Genomic DNA, 20,845 nt, shown 5'->3' on the forward strand with positions numbered 1-20,845 from the left:
AATCAGTCCACATCCTTGAATCAAAATGGCCAAGAATCCATTATTTAAAATATTTTTTTTGTACCTTGTATAGCCATTACTTACTCCCAACTCTATATTGAGCTCTGTCTCCCCATTTCAACTCTGTATTATCAAATAAAGCTTGAAAATGCCAAAAAAAATCTTTAAAAAAAAGGAAAAATTAATTAAATTTTAATAATAATAATAATAGTTGATAGGATTTATATAGCGCTTTTTTGGAGGTCACTCAATGACGCTTTCAACCTGTTGTGAGCTGACCTATGTGTTGTGTTCCTGCAGGCAGTTCATGGACTGTCTGGGCCTGGAGCCAGAGTCAGTGGATAACCTGGAGATGTACAGCCACATTCCCCCGGTGCTCATGGAGAAATGTGCTGCTCTCAGTGTCCGACCTGACACTGTTAAGAGCCTCATACAGTCCATGCAGGGTCAGTGGCAACACACAGACACACACGCAAGCACGCACGCACGCACGCACGCACGCACACACACACACACACACACACACACACACACACACTTGGGGCAAACCTTGACAGTTGTGAGAATAACATTTATATAACATTACTTACTTTTTATACTTAAATATACTTATTGATCTCATAAGTTTTTATGTTGATGTTATAAACTTAAATATATATATCATGTAAATATTTTGAGATACTCTATTTTCATGGGCCGTTATCATCACAAATGAAAACAAAAAAGGCTTGAAATATTTCACATGTGTAAGGAATTTATTATCAAGGTTTCACTTCTAAATAAGAAGTTATGAAAAAAATGAACTTTTCAGTTGTATTTTAACTTGAGATACATCTCTTTACTCATTCTTTGTGTAAATAAATACAATTTAAACTTTTTATGAAAACATAATTTTATCACTTTCTCAAATCCAAAAACTTAAAATAATTCTTATTCTTGTATCTTTGCAGCACCTTTGCTTTGTGCTTCCATGTAAACAACCCCTTTCACATTCCCTCTCTCTTGTAGGTCTATCTGGTGTCTTCACTGACGTAGAATCATCCCTGAGAGAGATCAGGGATGTTCTAGAGGCAGACGAGTTAGGCGAACGTGCCCTCATGGAGCTCGGGGGTCCCTCTGCGGCCGACACACACCCAGCATCGCAGGCCCAAAGTCTGGCTGAGATCCACCGAGAGCTGGAGAAATACATGGAGGCCCACGAGAAGGCCAGCTTCACCAACACAGAGCTGCACCGAGCCATGAACCTGCACATCAGCAACCTGAGACTGCTGGGGGGGCCGCTGGAGGGGCTAAAGGACGCCCTGCCCCGACCACAGCTCAGCGAAGGTAAAGGGGGGTGTGTGTGTGTGTGTGTGTGTGTGTGTGTGTGTGTGTGTGTGTGTGTGTGTGTGTGTGTGTGTGTGTGTGTGTGTGTGTGTGTGTGTGTGTGTGTGTGTGTGTGTGTGTGTGTGTGTGTGTGTGTGTGTGTGTGTGTGTGTGTGTGTGTGTGTGTTAGAGAGACTTTCAATTTGAGATACAAGCGTGAAAATTGGCATGAGCAGTCTCCATGGGTCACTTGACAAGAAAATTGTTTGGACAAAAATATATATTTTTTTAATGAAAAACCCAATAGGGGAGAGTGGCCTAAGTTGTGCCACTTTTTACTCAAAGTGATTTTAAAGTGAGGCCTTGACAGTTATGTCTCCAACTCAAATATGTACATATATTTCAGGATGTTGTGCATCCCTGGCAATAAAAACTTTGGATCTGGAATAAACTGTTTAAGAAATATAGCTTTCGGAAATGTTTTAAATGTCTCGGACAGTTTTCTTGTCAAGTGACCCATGGAGACAGTTGATTTAAATTGTATAATGTTGTAATGATTTGTGAATGTAACCCTGTGTGTGTGTGTGTGTGTGTGTGTGTGTGTGTGTGTGTGTGTGTGTGTGTGTGTGTGTGTGTGTGTGTGTGTGTGTGTGTGTGTGTGTGTGTGTGTGTGTGTGTGTGTGTGTGTGTGTGTGTGTGTGTGTGTGTGTGTGTGTGTGTGTGTGTGTGTGTGTGTGTGTGTGTGTGTGTGTGTGTGTGTGTGTGTGTGTGCAGAGGAGGTAGCGGGGCTGCAGTGCATGAAGCGGATCCTGGGGAAGGTTCAGGAGATGAGGGAGCAGAGGAACTCACTGGAGAAGCAGCTGCGTGACCTGATCCAGCAGGATGACATCACCTCTTTTCTGGTTACCACGGAGAGGGCAGACATGAAGGTAGGAGGATTCTAATGCTTCAGGTGACAAGTGACTGTCAAAATGATTCAAGGAATAGAATAGAATAGATTGTGTCAGGTTAAAAAAGGCCCTTCTCTGCGAATACGTTTCTCCAATTGCGGCCATGTTTTTTTTAAGCGTTTTTGCTAATTTATCGACGGAAAAGTATATCCTAGGCCCTTCTGGCAGGCACGTTATGACTAAAGGAGAAGTCTGCTTTGTGTCATATATAAAAGTGTGTGTTTCTTCCAGCGTACATTTGAGGATATATTGGATCAGTCTCAACCCAATTAAAACTTCCTAATATCACCCTGTGTTCCTTGCAGCGTACGTTTGAGGAGCAGCTGAAGAAGTACGAGCAGGTGAAGGTGTACATGGAGCAGAACATGGCGGCCCAGGAGAACATCCTGAAGGCCCTGACCGAGGCCAACGTTCAGTACGCCTCGGTGCGGAAGGGCCTGAGCCAGACGGAGCAGCAGTGGAACGCCACCGTGCAGGGCCTGGTCGGGTCCTACGAGGCCTACGAAGACCTCATGAAGAAGAGCCAGGAGGGCAAGGAGTTCTATGAAGATCTGGAGGCCAAGGCTTCACGGCTGCTGGACAAAGCAAAGGCCTTGTGTGAGACCAGGGACGAGGAGAGGAGGCCAGTACTGGAGAAGTAAGGAGGACTTTGAAACAATAAAGTTTTTTTTTTAAGTCTTAGATCGGTTAACATTTCATCTGTTTGGTTCATACAAACTATTTGTAACTAAGATATTTGCTGATTGCACAGATCACTAGATAATTAGCACTGTCTTAACAGATTATTCATTGACCCATGTTGGTTAGAAAACTTAAATTAGTTTAAAAAAAGTGAGAAAAAGTTCATAAAACTAAATGTTGTTAATAATACAAATAATGAGAGAGAGAGAGAAACAGATGAAAAGTAATGGTATGGCAGAGATGGGAGAATTACATTTCACAATTTAAAAAACGATTGGCCTTGTAGCAGAAGATGATAATTATTCTGAAATGTCTTTTTAATTCCCCATTTTCATGTTGTTCTCTTGCTCTCTCGTTGCTGTAGAGAGACCCAGAAGAAGCCCCCGGCGCGGCCCACAGCAGCTAAGCCTTGTCTGAAGCCCAAGAACCCGGATGTAGACTCTGCCTGCTCCAGCCTGGAGGACGACCCAGAGTTGGCCCAGCTCAGTGCCGCCATTTTGGCTCTGGGTGGTGACCTACCAGAGGAGCTCCGTAGCCTCCCTCCAGACATTCCCTCTCTGCCCAATACAGGAGCCCATCTCCCCCCACACGAGGCCTACATGCCCCCTAACGCTAACATGGGCGGAAGCAGCTCTTTGCCCTGGCCTGGTGCTCAAGCGGCCGGTCTCCCTCGTTTCCCCGCCAACCTGCCCCCTCCTGAACTACTGGCACGGATAGCGCAGTTTCCCACTTCTGGGGGTCTTCCGACACGCGGACCCCACCCACAGATGCCCCAACAGATGCCACCTGTATCAGGTTTGTGTTGATTTGACTGTTTTGATTTATTGCAAGAAAATACATAACAGATCATTGAAAAAAGGAAAGAGATAAATACAGTATGAAGTAAAACTATTTTTTAAAAATAAAACAAATAGCTGGAATGTGTCCAAATACCCATAAGGGCTTGTTGGGTCGGATGGCCCTCCTAATGTAAGACATTCAAAATTAAGCAGGCAAATAAAGTAGTACAAAATTGTGTAACACAGCTAAAAAAAAAGACATAATTAATCAGGTATTACAATATGAATGGTGGATAAATTAAAGCTATAGTGTGTAACTTTTTGGTGGTTTGCTTCTTGAATTAATTTAGGCTAATGCTGTTTCTAATTCGACTTTGTTCACTGTTTCCAGGTTATCGACCATACGCTCCTCAAGCGCCCCAACCTGGTCTAGTAGCCCCCGTCCCAGTCCGGCTCTCCACCACCACAGTGGACAGCATCCAGGCTCCTATCCCCAGCTACGCGCCTACACCCCTCCACCACCAACACCCCCACCCCCACCCTGTCCCACCGCCAGCCTCCACCGGCTACAACGTACCCCCGCACATGGGTGGCTATCCTCAATATATGCAACAACCAAGGATGCCCATTCACGGCCAAACCCAACCGCCTACACAACAACCACAGCAGCAGAAACAGCAGCAGCAGTATCCTCAACCACTGCCCCAAGGATACCAGCCTGGACCGAGGGCTTTTCCTGCTATGCCCCCCCAAGCTTACCCCCATGGATATATGCCCCCTCAGCCTAATATGCCCCCCCAGTACCAACACCCATTCCCGGGTCAAATGCAGCCACATCATCAACAAAACGGCTATCAACCGCGGCCCCAGATCCAACAAGGCTACCAGACTCCACAAGGTTACGTACCCCCTCAGATGATGCAAAGACCACCGCAAAACGTACATCCACAAATGCCCCCGAATTCTCAACCAGGACCCCCCGTCTCTCAGCCCTACCTGCCCCATCCCAATCAACAGATGCCCCACCCTCACCAACACATGTTACCACCACAACAGCAGCCACAGCAGCAACAAATCCAAATGCCCCAAAATCCCCAGCAACAGATTCCACCACAACACCCACACATGCAGCACATACCGGGGGGTCCCAGAGCTCAAATGCCCCCCACGAATAGTCAGCCTATGCCCCCAGTCTCACAGAACTACATGCCCCCCACGAGTCAGCCCATTCACCAAAACATGCAGCCTCATATGGTCCACATGCCAAGGGGCCCCATGCCACAACAGATGCCCCCACAACATCACCCCCACCCTGGGCAGCCTCCGATACAAAACATGCCCCAACAGCCCATGCATATGCCCGGCCAACAACAACCACAGCCCCCTCATTCTGGGGGTGTGTGCTACCCTGGCGGGGGTCCAATGATGCCGCCGATGGCACCACAGCCCGCCCCACCGCAACAACAAACTCAGGCTCCTCTTCCCATGCCCTCTACCATGTACCCTCCTCCAGTTCAAGGGGGGAACATTCCTCCAAGTGCCCCCCAGCAGCAGCCCACTGCCATGGGCCCGCCACACGCCCCCCCTGCTCCACACATGATGCAGCCCACTCCCGGAGCTCCATCCGTGGCTCAACAACCACCAAACAATGTCCCCCCTTCTCCATCGCCGTCCCCCTCCCCTTCTCCCTCCCCTGGTCCGGGCTCTTTGGGCCTGAGACCGTCCCAGGCCCCTGGAGGTACGGCCCTTACCCCTACTCTTCCCTCTCCCTCTGCCGTCTCCCCATCCACGTCACTGTTTCAGCGACAGAACTCGAGCACGGACGACCTGCTCTCGTCCAGCCCGGAGAGCCAGCCCGGAGGCCCCAAGGCCCCAACCAACGTCCTGCAACCCACCAAGGCCGACCCACAGAACGGGGAGCGAAGAAGGAAAAGCTTCCAGGTAGGGGTGGCTGTTTGGAATGTTTTTTTTTTTTTCAGATCAATAATCAACGTTCATGAACCGATCAATAACCGTTAACCGACAAGATGAAATGTAGCTTATTCATAGTGAAATACATGACGCTCCACTATAGGGCTAAAAGAAAATCGATACAGTAATATATCGTCATATTTATTATCGTTATATTTGTATCGTATTGCCGGCAACATTCAAGCTTTTCAACAGGTTGTGAATTCAGACTCTGCTCCTGTAGATGTCGTAGTTCGGCTAGTTGCCCTGAATTGCTGGGTTTTGAATTCGAATTTGAGTTTTTAATTAAACAGTCCTGACTCAGTTTTATCCAATGAATTATCAATATCACGCGATGTGATGTATGTTCATTAATATGCCCACACATAAAGACATTTAAATTGAATGGATCATCCCTCCTTCCAGGGCGTCCTCCTGATCCAGGGCGACCCGTACCAGACCCCGGAGCGCGTCGCCCGTCTCCACGGTGACCTGGAGCGTTACCGAGCGTGTGTGGAATCCCTGGAGATTCCGTCGGAGAGCGAGGGCGGTCTGTCGGTGTTGGACGCCCGATGGAAGGAGCTCCAGGACCAGCAGGAGAGGGACGCCCGTCAGCTGTCCATAGCCATCGCGCGCTGCTACACCATGAAGAACCGCCACCAGGACGTCATGCCCTACGACCTGAACCGCGTGCTGCTGCAGTCGGGCAAAGACGATTACATCAACGCCAGCTACGTGGAGGAGCTGTCCCCGTACTGCCCGCGCCTCATAGCCACCCAGGCGCCGCTCTCGGGCACCGCGGCAGACTTCTGGCTCATGGTTTACGAGCAGAAGGTCTCACTCATTGTCATGCTGGTCTCAGAGCTGGAGCTAGAGAAGGTATGGGTGGAGTTTAGATTGGTTTACATTTGTGATCATCAGAGGAAAAATTAGACCGTTTCTGAAATATTTTAAAGTTCCTCATAGCTACTTTATGCTATAAATAATAACTAAAATTACTGTAACATTTTATTGTCATTGATTATCAGTCTCATCAGTTGTTGCTGTCTTTGTTTTTCACCCTGTCTTCTCTTATCTCTCCCTCTCTCTCCCAGGGAAGGGTTGTGCGTTACTTCCCTACAGAGCGCGGCCAGCAGTTGGCTCAGGGACCAATCACACTGAGCCTGACCACACAGAAGGCCACGCCCACACACACAGAACGAATGATCAGCCTTCAGTACAGAGACCAGAGCCTCAAGCGCACAGTGGTTCATCTACAGTTCACCGCATGGCCAGAACAGTGAGGCTGCCTTTTCATATTTATTTGTATTGAATTAATGATATCTTTATTTTAAACGATCAATTAAAAGAAAAATTATAATAATATATGAATAAAAAAAATAATGAAAGGCCAATTTATACATAACATACACCTACAGTTCACCTCCTGGTCAGAACAATGAGGCTGTTTTTTTAATATTTTAAATTGAAGAAATTAATTGATAAAATCTTAAAAATGCATAAAAAAAATAAAAAAAAGAAAGAAAACATGAATAAAGTCGTACCCCCATTATTCACGATATAAAAGTGCAAAATCATAATAAACAGACAATTTAAATAAATAAATAAAATTACATATCACCCAGTATATTCATAGTACTCCTCACCAAAAATGGCTGTGAAACGCTAACGTCTCAAAGTTGAAATCTCTTCATCCGAGAATCAAATCCTTTGGTAGGTATATTTGCATGACTGATGTTAATAAGTGTACTAAGTTTCATGAGCGTCAGACTTTCGTTGAGGGAGATAGCAACCCTAGCCCAACCCTAATCCTAGAGGAAATGACAGCCCAAGACTGGCTTGCTTTGAAAAGCACCCCCTCTCAAAATCGATTTCTCTTCATCTGAGAATCAAATCCTTTGGTGTGTATATTTGCATGACTGATGTTAATAAGTGGAGTAAGTTTCAGGGGAGTCAGACTTTCCTTGTGGGAGATAGCAACCCTAGCTCAACCCTAACCCTACAGAAAATGAATGGAATTCAATGCAAATGGCCCAGAACAAAAATGGCCCGATGTAAATAAGTGGAGTAAGTTTCCTGACGCTCATGAAACTTACTCCACTTATTAACATCCGTCATGCAAATATACCCAACAAAGGATTTGATTCTTGGATGAAGAGAAATCAATTTTGAGAGGGGGGGGGCTTTTCACAGCAAGCCAGTCCATTTTGGGGCGATTTACATTGAATTCCATTAATTTTCTGTAGAGTTAGGGTTGGGCTAGGGTTGCTATCTCCCACAAGGAAAGTCTGACGCTCATGAAACTTACTACACTTATTAACATCAGTCATGCAAATATACCCACCAAAGGATTTGATTCTTGGATGAAGATAAAATCAATTTTGAAAAGCACCCCCTCTCAAAATTGATTTCTCTTCATCCGAGAATCAAACCCTTAGGTGGGTATTCACGCTACTAATGAAAAATAAAATTAATTAATTAAAAAAATACTACAGTATTCACATTAGTTAGATTTATAGTATCCTTCCTCGCTTCTGTACCTTTTCAAAAATATACACCTAAATTAAAAGTGTGAACTAGTTTCTGTTGAAAATGCACATGGCTCTATGATAATTATTCATAATTTCTTTTGTATTTCTCAACAGCGGTCTCCCTGAGAGCAAGAGCAACCTGCTGAGATACATCCAGGAGGTCCATGGACACTACCTCCACCAGAGGCCCTTACACACACCTGTCGTGGTGCACTGCAGGTGTGTGTGTGTGTGTGTGTGCGTGTGTGTGTGTGTGTGTGTGTGTGTGTGTGTGTGTGTGTGTGTGTGTGTGTGTTACTGTCATTGTTTGTGTGTGTGTGTGTGTTGAAATCTCTCATCGGATATATTCAAGATGTCTTTCATTTAAAAAGTGGATTGTTAATTTATTCTTCAAGCGTCTTTGGCAGCTGAACGGACATGATTTAGTCTCTGGTGTCAGGATCCAGTGTCTGGCAAATGAATGGATTTATGGTAACACTTGTATCCTGTCTTTATGAAGGATGGCAGTGCTGAAGCCTCTGTGATTTAAGAGCTGTCTTAAAGGTGCTCCGAGGAACTTTTTTCAGTTTTTGTTCATTCTTGCACCCCCTTTGGACAAAAGCGGTAGTGTTTTTACCACACCAACTTAGTTCCTGGGTGAGCGAATACCCATGACAAAGGCATTAAGAAAATCTATATAAAAACAACATTCTTTGCTTTGATGGTCTCGTGTTTGCTGTTATCTGTCATTTATGATCGTCAGAGGAAAAACGAGACTGTTTCAGAAATATTTAAAAAGTTCCTCGTAGCACCTTTAACACGCAGATTGCAAAGAAATGTTCCCTGGAAAATTGCAGAAACATTTGAGAATCCTTTTAGATGGAGAAGAAAGAAAAAATCTCATGTTGTACAATAATGAGTTGGTTATAATGAAGATTCAGCCTCATCACTGTAATCTGTAGCTATTAACTTAATACGAAGCCCGCCGGCAGATCCAATTTACATAGTGTTAAAAACTCTTTTCTTTATACCTAACAACACCTAGTTCTTTTCCCTCTTTTGGTAAAGACTCATATGTTCCCTATAAAATAATACATTAACCTCTTAACACTGTACACAAGCACTGTAATAGGTTTTTTTTTTTATGCCAGGCTAGTGCTTTAAGGCGATTTAAACTTTGTTGTATAGTATAACACTTCTCTAACCATGAAAGCGTGACTGAGATTAACGATGTCTAATTAAAAAGTTTTAGTGAAACGACAATAACACGGTTCAAAGACTTCAGAGCTTTTTAATTAAGAGTACATTCATTTTCATTACATTCGTTAAACAAATGAATCTTAATAAGACCAGAAATCTATAACATATATTATTAAACCCACATTCATCAATTACTTTGTTCAATTGTAGATAAAAAAACATTCTCTCCAAAAAGTTCCTAGAAAGGTCCAATGTTCACATATCTTTCAGTTTAAATATTAACTCATACTTTACACTGTCGATTTGTTTCCTCCAAATAGCTCAAAAGCATGTGTAAGTATTTACTAATCATTCTGCTGTCTGTCTGTCTGTCTGTCTGTCTGTCTGTCTGTCTGTCTGTCTGTCTGTCTGTCTGTCTGTCTGTCTGCCTGTCTGCCTGTCTGTCTCTCTCAGTTCTGGCGTGGGGCGTAGCGGAGCCTTCAGTCTGCTGTACGCGGCTGTGCAGGAGCTGGAGGCTGGAAACGGGATCCCAGACCTCCCTCTGCTCGTCAACAAGATGAGACAACAGAGAAAGAACATGCTGCAAGACAAGGTGTCTGTCTGTCTGTCTGTCTGTCTGTCTGTCTGTCTGTCTGTCTGTCTGTCTGTCTGTCTGTCTGTCTGTCTATCTATCTATCTATCTATCTATCTATCTATCTATCTATCTATCTATCTATCTATCTATCTATCTATCTATCTATCTATCTATCTATCTATCTATCTATCTATCTATCTATCTATCTATCTATCTATCTACCCTTTTATCTGTCTGTCTGTCTGTCTGTCTATCTATCTATCTATCTATCTGTCTACCCTTTTATCTGTCTGTCTGTCTGTCTGTCTGTCTGTCTGTCTGTCTGTCTGTCTGTCTGTCTGTCTGTCTGTCTGTCTGTCTGTCTGTCTGTCTGTCTGTCTGTCTGTCTATCTATCTATCTATCTATCTATCTATCTATCTATCTATCTATCTATCTATCTATCTATCTATCTATCTATCTATCTATCTATCTATCTATCTATCTATCTATCTATCTATCTATCTATCTATCTATCTACCCTTTTATCTGTCTGTCTGTCTGTCTGTCTATCTATCTATCTATCTATCTGTCTACCCTTTTATCTGTCTGTCTGTCTGTCTGTCTGTCTATGTCTGTCTGTCTGTCTGTCTGTCTGTCTGTCTGTCTGTCTAGTTTATTTCATAAGTTGAATAGATGTTTGAATAGCTAAAAAAAACTTAAACTTTATATTGATGTAATGTATTGTGTGTGTGTGTGTGTGTGTGTGTGTGTGTGTGTGTGTGTGTGTGTGTGTGTGTGTGTGTGTGTGTGTGTGTGTGTGTGTGTGTGTGTGTGTGTGTGTCTCCAGCTGCACCTGAAGTTCTGCTATGAGACGGTGTTGAAACACGCAGAGCAAGTCCTCCAGCGCCACGGCATCACTACCGCCACCTGCAGCAAGAACACCGCCACTGCAGCCGCTAAGGTTTGACACCATTACCGTCTAAGGTTGCGTTCCGAATCGCATACTTTCTACTATATAGTATGTAGAAAAAAGATTTAGGATGTCCCGATTCTTGGGGCCAGATTTAGGATGGTTAGAAGTACCCGGATGTCCTACTTCATGCGGCCAAGATTGTTAGTGTTGAAAAGTGCATCCTATTTGGGCGATTCTGACCCACAATCCAGTGTGCACGTGAAGTGACGTCACATCGACGAAGCCTCCATATGAAAACAAACGGGGATGCGACGGATATAAAAGCAAGAGGCAAGATCAAGGCGCAATGTTATGATGAAATAAGAGAGTAAAGTATGTCCCAATAGTATGCCTACTGCATCCTAACTAGATTATTTTTATCGTCGGATGTAGTATGTAGAATAGAAAAAAGAAAGAGTATGCGATTCGGAACGCAACCCAAAAATCTACTTTCAGTGGAGCGGCTAGGTGCTTATTTTCATCACAATCTTTCAGTTGTGTGAACATTTTCATGAGCAGTCTCCATGGGAACACCTGACAAGAGAATTGTCCGAGACATTTGACATTGTGAATTTGAAAATTTCTCATAGTATTGTATTTGTATGTGGTTTTTTCATAATTTTTTTTTTATTTTATTTTTTTGTCTCAGACAATTTGTGACACATGGAGACTCATGCTCATGCCAATTTTCACGCTTGTATCACAAATAGAAAGATTGTAGCACTTATCTGCTCCAGTATTTGGTGATGGTTAAAATCTTCAATCTACCCCCATGATATTCTAGACATATTAGAGGCAGTCGTCTTAATACTTGGTGAAATTGAACCAGAACTATGCATAAAAAAGTGTGTTTTTCTTTGTAAAGCGCATGTTCTGACCCTCTAGTGATATTATATAGAGAAATCTGCTGTGAGTAGAGTGGAGTTGCTGTTCCTCTAGTTTACTCTTTGAATCTAATTCCCTCTTAGCTTCCAGCCTCTTCAATCTTTCACTTTTTCTTTAGTTTTAATGTTTGATTTTCTTATATTTTTCACGACCAATTGTTCCAAAGGATTTCAACGGCTTCTTGTCAGATGAGGTAACTTCTTACTTTAGATCTGTTAGTAGAGCTGCTTCATTTTCTCCTCGCCACATGTCGAAGTGTCCCTGGGCAAAGAGACACTGAACCCTAAATTGCTCCTGATAGTTAGCTTGCACCCTGCGTGGTAGCTGCTGCTATCGGTGTATGAATGTGTGTGTGATTGGGTGAATGTGTACAAAACAATGTAAAGCGCTTTGAGTCTGTGAAAAACCAGGGGAAAGGCGCTATATAAGTGGAGTCAATTTACAATTTTTACAGTATTTTTAAACATTTCTCTCTCCCTCTCGCTCTCTCTCTCCATCTCCCTCTCTGTCTCTCTCTCTGTCTCTCTCTCTCTCTCCCTCTCTCTCCCCCCCCCTCTGCAGCCTTACTCCAGACAGGAGTCCCAGCAGGACCTGGTGTTGGGGGGGGACATGCCCATCAGCTCCATCCAGGCGACCATCGCTAAGCTGAGCATCCGCCCACCCAGTGCCACAGACCCCTCTATGGAAGAGACAGACACACCGGCTCCCCACACTGTCTCACTCTCACCCGACCACCTGGACTCACTGGGGGACATCCAGGAGCCCCCCTGTCCATCCACAGATCCACCCCAGGAAACACCCTCTTCTTTCAGCCCGCCTCTGCCTAGCTCCCCTCCCCAATCACCACCACCACCACAGCAACAACCACCAAACGGGCTAGACGTCATCTCTCCTAGCCCGCCACCGGATGCTCTTTCTCTGCCTGTGTGCGCTGCTGCTCAAGCCCCCTCGTCACTGGAGTTTTTGGCTTCGCTTGCCCCCGAGGCCTTCTCCATGGAGGGAGGGGGGAAGGGGAAACACAGGGTCACCAAACAGAGCTTCCTGCAGCCGGCAGAGGGGCAGGGTCTCCACGGGACCAGAGAGAAGGAAGGGGACGACCCGCTGTGTAACCTGGACCCCCTCTGGAGCCTAAACAAGACCTGAGACCACTGTGTGTCTGTGTCCGCGATGTTGATACAACTTTATCTCACTTTAACCACCGGGCCTGTAGCGCTTTCTAATCCTGCTTTTAAAGGAATAGTTCGATTATTATTATTATTATTATATTTTTTTTGTTTAGCTTTAGCAACAGAAACCATTCCTCTTTAACTGTGTGTGCATTTTTTTTAAGAGGACACAGGCAAAGGCTACTCATCGCTAGTTAGCTTAGCTCAAGCACTGGTAGTCAATGGGAGCGTTAGCCTGCCGTCAGAAGATGAACTTTACAACATGACTAAACGCTCCTGTGTGCTTGTTATGACTGGACTATTTACTACGTTATGTTGTCGCTCTATATATTTTGCACTTTATTGTCGCTCTTCTACTCGTAAACACAGACGTTAATGTTTTGTTTTGTTTTGTTGACCTTCTGACCAGCACATCCACCGTGCGTTTGTGAACGAGCGCTGCACAGCTAAAGGAATGGTTTCCTGTTTAAAGTAAAGCATCAAGCTAAACATTAAAAAAATATTGGACTGTTCCTTTAAGAGAAAAACACACACACATCGGTAGTGTGAGACATTTTTAGTGATGTTGATTACCAAGACGTGCCTGGTGGAGGCAGACAGTAGGGGGTTCAGCTTTGAGGTGGGGTGTGTCCCATTTCCACTGGTTTAGATGGTGTGTGCACCTTGTAGGAGCTGATAATGTCATAACAGCTGATAGCGAAATTCTTGTAGGCTAATAAATTGTCAAATTTTGGGCAAATCAATGTCATATCACATTACATAGGCCTTATTGGTTCAGAAATGATATAACGTTATCGGCCAAAAAAAATACGTTATCAGATTTATTAGCTGCTACACACCTGAAACACACAATCTCTCTCCCACACACACACACACACACACACACACTTGCTTGTCCTTCCATCACCGGTGGCTTCTGGGACCAGATCACTATGCACTTCTTCGTCGTCTGTATTCTTTCATTTTCTTCTGTCTTCTTCTTTTTGCTGCTTTTTCTTTTTAAATGTTTGTGACACAAAATCTGGGGCTCCAAAAAAAAAAAAAAAACATTATCCCAGCATGCACTCCGCTTACATAGCCGCCCCCCCCCCTTTTCACATATAGTGGTCGTCAAGGGAACACCACGGCGATGGTTTGTGATCATTTAAATGACTGGAACGATCGATGGATGGATGGAGTCGCAGGCAAGAGGAGCCATTTTAAAAACATGACATCACACCCTTCTCAATCAGTGCGTAACACACGGCAACCATACAAATCAGCACATTGTCCTAACAGTTGATTTTTATTATTTTTTTCATTTGTAACACTGTAAATATCTTTGCATAAAAAATTTAGACTTATTCCTTTAAGTCCTTCTGGAAAAGATTTCACTAATCATTCATTATTGTAAAAAAATTATAAAAAATAAAATAAATCCAGTAGACAGAAAATAACCGTTGTGGTATCAAAGCCTCTTTATTTGAAAATTAGTAAAAAGTTTTGCGTTTGTTTGTGTTTGTGTGAGTGTTACAAAATAGTGAAACAGTTCCCACCACTGCTACAGCCTGTGTAGATTGTAGCCAGCCACTGAAGGGGGGAAAGGAGAGATAGATAGGGATTTCTAGACTTAAAGGTGGAGTCAGTGATTCTGGAGAATGCCTGTTGTCAAAAATCGTAGCTAGCAACAATGCTATCTATACACTGTAGCAATTGTGACGACAAACAGGTCAATATTTAAATAGGTGTTGAAGCCAAAAATGTGTCAAAGCTAAAGTAGCAATAGCCGCCCAGCCTATAACGATAGCATTGTTGCAGGCTATGGTTGGTGAGTTGGTCCAAGCATTTAATTGTTAACATACCACTTTATAGAGTCTAGGCTGTGTATTAACACTATTTTATCAGCACACACACACACACACACACACACACACACACACACACACACACACACACACACACACACACACACACACACAGTACAGACAGGTAGCAGATCGTGAGGAGATATTCATTGATTTTCGAAAACAAGCGTTCTCCAGAATCGCTGACTCCACCTTTAAAATATCAAGACAGAGTTGTGTTAAAGGTGAGGATGCAGACACAGAACTTTGGATATGGTGAAACTGATAAGCAACAGGATGGAAAGGGTTTTTGAAGCTGTACAGTAACAACACATTAAAATAAATTGCTTAGAACCATTTTCTTTACTGGCGAAAAAGTACGTTAGATATGGATTGTGACAGAGCAACGTCTGTATAATGTGAAAGATTCATTTGAGATTTGTCCAACCCTCCTTCTCTCCGTAAATGAATAGTTTGAGACAATTTTGGGTAATTCTTAGAAGAAAAGATCGATACCACTCTTAAAATGGGTCAATTCAATGTAATGTAATGCCACAGTTAACCATTAGCCTATGCTGCATTCATGTGTCGTCAAAAAAATTTGGAAAAATTTGTTTCCAACTCATTCAATTCACGTGAAAGTCACAACTTGCCGTTAAGAAACTGTCCCTGCGTTCCAAATCACATACTTTTTTTTTTTTTTTACTACACTACATACTAAAGCATGCTGGTTTGCATACTACAAAAGGTAATTGGAAGTAGGGCCTCTGGGTATTTTTATTGGGACATCCTTAATCTTTTTCTGGGATACTAAATAGTATGGTAGTATGGGGATTGGAACGCAGGGTTTATATATAATAATAGGTAGTAACCGTTAGTTGACGTCCACATTAAGTGACCTCATAGATTATTTAAAAAAGTTATTTATTCGAATTAAAAGTATCAATGTGTTGTTTAAAAGCGTCTGAGCATTAAAATACAACCCTTCTTTGTAGTGTGCATGTTATTCCAACATTAAAAACATTTGCAAATTCAGACCATTCGAGGCGCACCTGAATGCAGCAATCAAGTGGAACAGAGTAGTATCGATCTTCTCTCATTCAATGACACAACAAAACCATATTTCCCCCCAAAAATGTCCCAAACTCAACTTTTGCTTTGAAATCAATTTCACATCGTTAAAAAAACACTTTAAAAAAAAAATCTACAAAAAAAAAAGAACACTACACGTTTAAATTGCCCATTTCTAAAAGGTTCTTCGACTAATGTTTACAACAGGAAGAAAAACAGAGCTAATAAATTAACAGGTTGCGATGCTGGGAAGGTCACACAAGCCCTCTATAGTCTTTTGAAATTACAATTCAAGATACAAGTTTTTCAGATGCTGTGTGTAGGTGTGACACTTGGTTTTCGCTAGGGATGCACCGAAATTTTTAAACAGTTAAAAGGCCGAAAAAAATTACCAGAAATTGACAAATTAAACGACAATAAGGAAATATTTTTTTAAAGAGTAGCGCACTTATAAACAAGTAAATGGCATTAAAGACAGACGTAACCGTGCGGTTTCGGCCAATCATTTTAATTCTGGTGCATCCCTAGTTTTCGCATGTCTAACTTTCTTCATAATATGTTGACATTTTGCTGTGTTTTGAGCTATGTTAGTAGTAATGCGATTTGTCTTTTTTTTCTCTCCTACATTCATTGACGCAGCGACAGTAGATGTTAGATGATTTTGGAGATTAAGAAATACATTCTGTCTGTATGTTGTTGGTGTAAGTCAGGGATGTGTCTAAATCCTGGAGCAACACATTCTTTCAACAGGTTTCCAGATATTAAGCAGGTGAAGTTTGGGCAATGGCCAGGAGGGGGCGCAAAAAAACAAGAGGTTAAATGTCTCAAAACTGACTTGTTAATTGCTTTAATGGGGCAAGGTAGCATCTATGAACTTATTTAAAAGATACTGGATAATATTTTTTATTTTTAGTCTATTTTTTTAGTTACACATTTGATTGTTGGGTTTACGTTTAAATATTAACACTTTGCAGTTTGGCCCTTTCTAAGGAACTGGTCAGTGGGGAAAAATGTAATAACTTGAATGGAAATTCGTCAAAAAACATTTAGCCACATTTCATTATTAGGGTTAACGTTAGCATATTAAGCATATTAAAATGTAATAACTTTGTTATTATTTTCTAAATTTGTCAAAATTTTTTGCTCTGTACAAAAGTTCAAGCCTTGATTCCTAGCTAACTGCCTATAAGACTTGATATCTTATTCTATATTGGAATCATTTGGAGTTATGTGTAATGTTAAAGATTGTTGTACGGTACCAATCAAAACGTTACTGAGTAACAGTGAATTAAAAGGAACATTTTTGGGAGCACAGACAGTGTGTGCAAATTCTAAAAAAAGGTTGACACTATTCTTTAAACTGTTAAACGAGAGCATCTTTGTATAAATATTATTAGCTTACATATTATAACCATAATAGAGGTGACAAGTTTTTAGACAAATGCCAACGTCATGGTGATGGCAACAAGATATACAGTGAGTTGTGTTATGTGTTATTGGCCAAAAGAAGAAAAAAAAACACATGGATAGAAAACTGTTGAAGTTGAAACAAAATACAATAAAGATTTTTGAATAAAAAAAATCTCTAAAAAGGGCAGAATTTATATAAAAAAAGAAAGAATATATACATAACCGCCAGTGTAAACATGACGTCAGTATTCTCAACGAAAATTCAAGCAGTTTGGAAGATGGAGGTAGCCTGATAAAGGTGTAGCAAGCACAGGGAGACAGCGGGACAGAAGGACCATAGGGGGGGTCCATCATACAGCATCATTAACCCCAGAATCAGATGCCGAGGCTGGGGTAAAAGGAGGAACATTTGCTGCTCAAACCCCCAACCTCCATAATACACTTTCCAGTTCAACCGAGTCACAAAATAACCGTTTCATAACCGAAGCCCTAAACCCCGCCAAAACACACACAATCAGCCCGCTTACATTAATGTCATTACTTCCACATTATTATTATATTCTTGTCTCAGAGCCGGGATTAGCCATTCATAAACAAACAAATGGTTATTCCAAAAATGTATCGCTAATAAATAATAGATTTGTACATATAAAAACTACCGCCCGCTGGAGGTTCACTTTATACAGTTATATCATCACTTCTCCCTCACACACACAATTGATATTTGTTCTCAGCAGTTTTGCCCCCCAAAAAAGGCCTAAATTCATTCATTCCGTCTCTCTCACACACACACTCTCTCTCTCTCTCTCTCTCTCACACACACACACACACACACACACACACACACACACACACACACACACACACACACACACACACACACACACACTCTCTCTCTCTCTCTCTCACACACACACACACACACACTCTCTCTCTCACACACAGACACACTTTTATGTATTACGCCCCAACAGGTTGTATGTCGTCCTGCATTCGCCCATCAAGCGAAAGAGGCAGCAGGAATATTAAAAAATAACAGAGACAGTTTTCATTGTTCCTCTCTGGGCGGGAGGGGTCTCAACAGTTAAGCCCCTCCCGTATCAGCAGCATAGAGGGCAGCAGAGCCACGAAAACAAACGCACTCACGCACGCAAAAAAAAAGCACAAACTGGTGGATCCTCCTTGAAGCTAGAAACATCCAGCTTTTCTTGAATTTGAACCTCACGTCACGACCCTCGTAGAATGTCTCAACACTTCAGTATCGAGAGGCTCTGTCTCAGGTCGTCCTCTGGTTAAAATGCAGCAAGTTGCACAATCGAGTAATTTCCGCCAGTCATTACATCCAGGTTTGTACTTGAATAAAAAAAAATAAAAAATACTTTGTCTGCAAATGGAAACCGATGCCATAATCGCATCTCCTTTGAGTGTCCAAAAAAAAAAAAAAAGAATAGCTAAAATAACGGATAGAAAAAAAGCGAAGTTTTTCCCCCATAGTTGTTCCCACTGTAGCGACCGTCAGTAATGTCTCTCTTTCAGTCTAGTTTCTCGAGCACAGAGGGCACGTACACGAGGCTGAGTTCGCTGCCGAAGTCACAGACGATGGCTGCGTTGTCGAGCACCAGCAGCTGTCTCACCCCCTGGCCGTCGCTGCTCTGGCCCAGGTACACGGTCTGCAGCAGATCCCCAAAGTTCAGGTCCCAGAACGAGACGCAGCCCTGGCCTCCAGTCACCAGCAGAGACTCTGAGATCACCCCCAGACTCGCCCCACAGCCCGCCTCCTGGACAGGGGAGGGGGGGGAGAGAGAGGGGAGAAGCAAAGAAATATTAAGACATTTTAAATATTAGAAAAAAAAAGACAATAGCCTTGGGTTAGGAACAATTGAGCACTTTCTTTAAAAGATTTGGTCTGTGTTCAAATTGGTGTTCAAAGTTTATTCCTTGTCTAAACTGTTTGAACAGAATAGATAGATAGAATGATAGGATACTTTATTCATCAATTTGAGTTTCCAGCAGCTCACACATACATTAACACAGCCTGCCTCCTGGACAGGGAGAGAGAGAAGTGAGGTTTACCCACCACGGAGGGAGAAAAAGAAAATGGTGGTACATTTTGATGTTGTTTATAGAAACACAAGATTCTTTCATTTCAAAATTATTGAAGACTTAGACATAGACTAGACTTAGACTAAGACTAAAGGCTCAGCGGGCGAGACACAAATAAACGGCACGTTTAAGAAGCGACGTCCCAGAAAAATCGAACGCAGTTCGAAAAAATAAAAGAAACAAATTCGCGAAGCGAAATGACGGCGCTGGTGTGGAAGATTGTATTGACTCTGTATACGTTCGTTAATTAACAAATTAATCGCACGAATAAAATGCGCCCGGTGTGCGAAGGCTTTTAGACTTAGACTAAGACTAAAGCCCAGTTCAGACCAAAGATTCGCCTTGCAACTGCTTGCGACGAGACGGTTTTAGAATGTCGCGGGGGAGAAATTGCAGCAGTGTGAACTGCTCGTTGCAGCGCGTTGCAAGGCGTTGTAGAAGATTCAACATGTCAAATCGCGAGGTCCAGTTTTAGAACGTTTCGGCGGTCTCGTCGCAAGGAGTTGCAGTTGCAAGCAGTTGCAAGGCGAATCTTTGGTCTGAACTGGGTTTAAGACTTAGATTTGTTTTTTATTGTCATTCAATAAATGCACTAGTGCACCTAATAAACAAAATGTCATTTAATAGTCAAGGTGGAGTCAGCGATTCTCCAGAATGTTTGTTTGTCAAAATCACTTTTTCCACCTTTTCTTGAGGAGATATTCACTGATTTGAACAACTAGGGATTTTGTCAACAAGCGTTCTCCAGTATCACTGACTCCACAAATAGTGTTACAAGGGTTTTAATTTGCTTGTTTTAGTACATGTTCATGTTGGATACACATGATACATTATAGTATATTCCTATGAAGTTGTACTAGTTAATGATTTTCTTGCAGAATAAAGTTTGTATTGGAAGATATTCAATATTTTTCTCATTGATCATCATAAAAAACAGACAAAAAAATTGTTGTTAAATAGCCAGCTGTGTACCTGTTGGGTTCCACACACACACACACACACACACACACACACACACACACACACACACACACACACACACACACACACACACACACACACACACACACACACACACACACACACACACACACACACACACACACACACACACACACACACACACACACACACACACACACACACACACACACACACACACAGTTTAACAGCTGTGTCTGTACCTGTTGTATGGAGTAGAGCTTGATGCCGGTGCTGCGGTCCCAGATACAGATGAGGTCGTCCAGTCCTGAGCTGATGACACACGACGTGGTGCAGACCAGTGATGTCACGTCTCCACGGTGACCGTAAACATGGCTGACCCGGCTCCCTGTCAGGACGTCCCACAGGCAGATGGCTCCGTCCTGCCCGCCGCTCGCCAGAACCATCGTCTGACAAACACACAAAAAATACAGGAAAATAAGGGTTTTGACTTGATTAAAAACTGTTTTTGTTTAAGCAATATCACATGAGAGGGAGCAATGTTGTCGCTCTATATGATTCTGT

General features: G+C 42.7%; 2 protein-coding genes across 2 annotated transcripts in view; one reads left to right on the top strand and one right to left on the bottom strand.

Annotated features, from left to right (window-relative positions):
- ptpn23a (protein tyrosine phosphatase, non-receptor type 23, a) overlaps positions 1 to 18,059 on the top strand; it is a 26,666-nt gene extending 8,607 nt beyond the window's left edge. Inside the window, exons 15-26 of the mRNA XM_080039388.1 lie at positions 301 to 446; positions 1,009 to 1,326; positions 2,080 to 2,234; positions 2,561 to 2,892; positions 3,301 to 3,731; positions 4,107 to 5,656; positions 6,092 to 6,544; positions 6,760 to 6,944; positions 8,311 to 8,415; positions 9,829 to 9,967; positions 10,777 to 10,890; positions 12,328 to 18,059. Coding sequence (XP_079895514.1) covers positions 301 to 446; positions 1,009 to 1,326; positions 2,080 to 2,234; positions 2,561 to 2,892; positions 3,301 to 3,731; positions 4,107 to 5,656; positions 6,092 to 6,544; positions 6,760 to 6,944; positions 8,311 to 8,415; positions 9,829 to 9,967; positions 10,777 to 10,890; positions 12,328 to 12,909 — 4,510 coding nt within the window. The 3' untranslated portion in view covers positions 12,910 to 18,059. The remainder of the gene's footprint in view (positions 1 to 300; positions 447 to 1,008; positions 1,327 to 2,079; positions 2,235 to 2,560; positions 2,893 to 3,300; positions 3,732 to 4,106; positions 5,657 to 6,091; positions 6,545 to 6,759; positions 6,945 to 8,310; positions 8,416 to 9,828; positions 9,968 to 10,776; positions 10,891 to 12,327) is intronic.
- Positions 18,060 to 18,173: 114 nt separating this feature from the next.
- Positions 18,174 to 20,845, bottom strand: part of scap (SREBF chaperone) — a 47,124-nt gene continuing 44,452 nt past the window's right edge. Inside the window, exons 20-21 of the mRNA XM_080039660.1 lie at positions 20,524 to 20,730; positions 18,174 to 19,014 (exon numbers count right to left, since the gene is read on the bottom strand). Of these exons, the coding sequence (XP_079895786.1) occupies positions 18,769 to 19,014; positions 20,524 to 20,730 (453 nt within the window). The 3' untranslated portion in view covers positions 18,174 to 18,768. The remainder of the gene's footprint in view (positions 19,015 to 20,523; positions 20,731 to 20,845) is intronic.

Source organism: Ammodytes marinus, assembly GCF_949987685.1.
Source record: "Ammodytes marinus genome assembly, chromosome: 13".
In the NCBI taxonomy this organism is placed as follows: domain Eukaryota; kingdom Metazoa; phylum Chordata; class Actinopteri; order Uranoscopiformes; family Ammodytidae; genus Ammodytes; species Ammodytes marinus.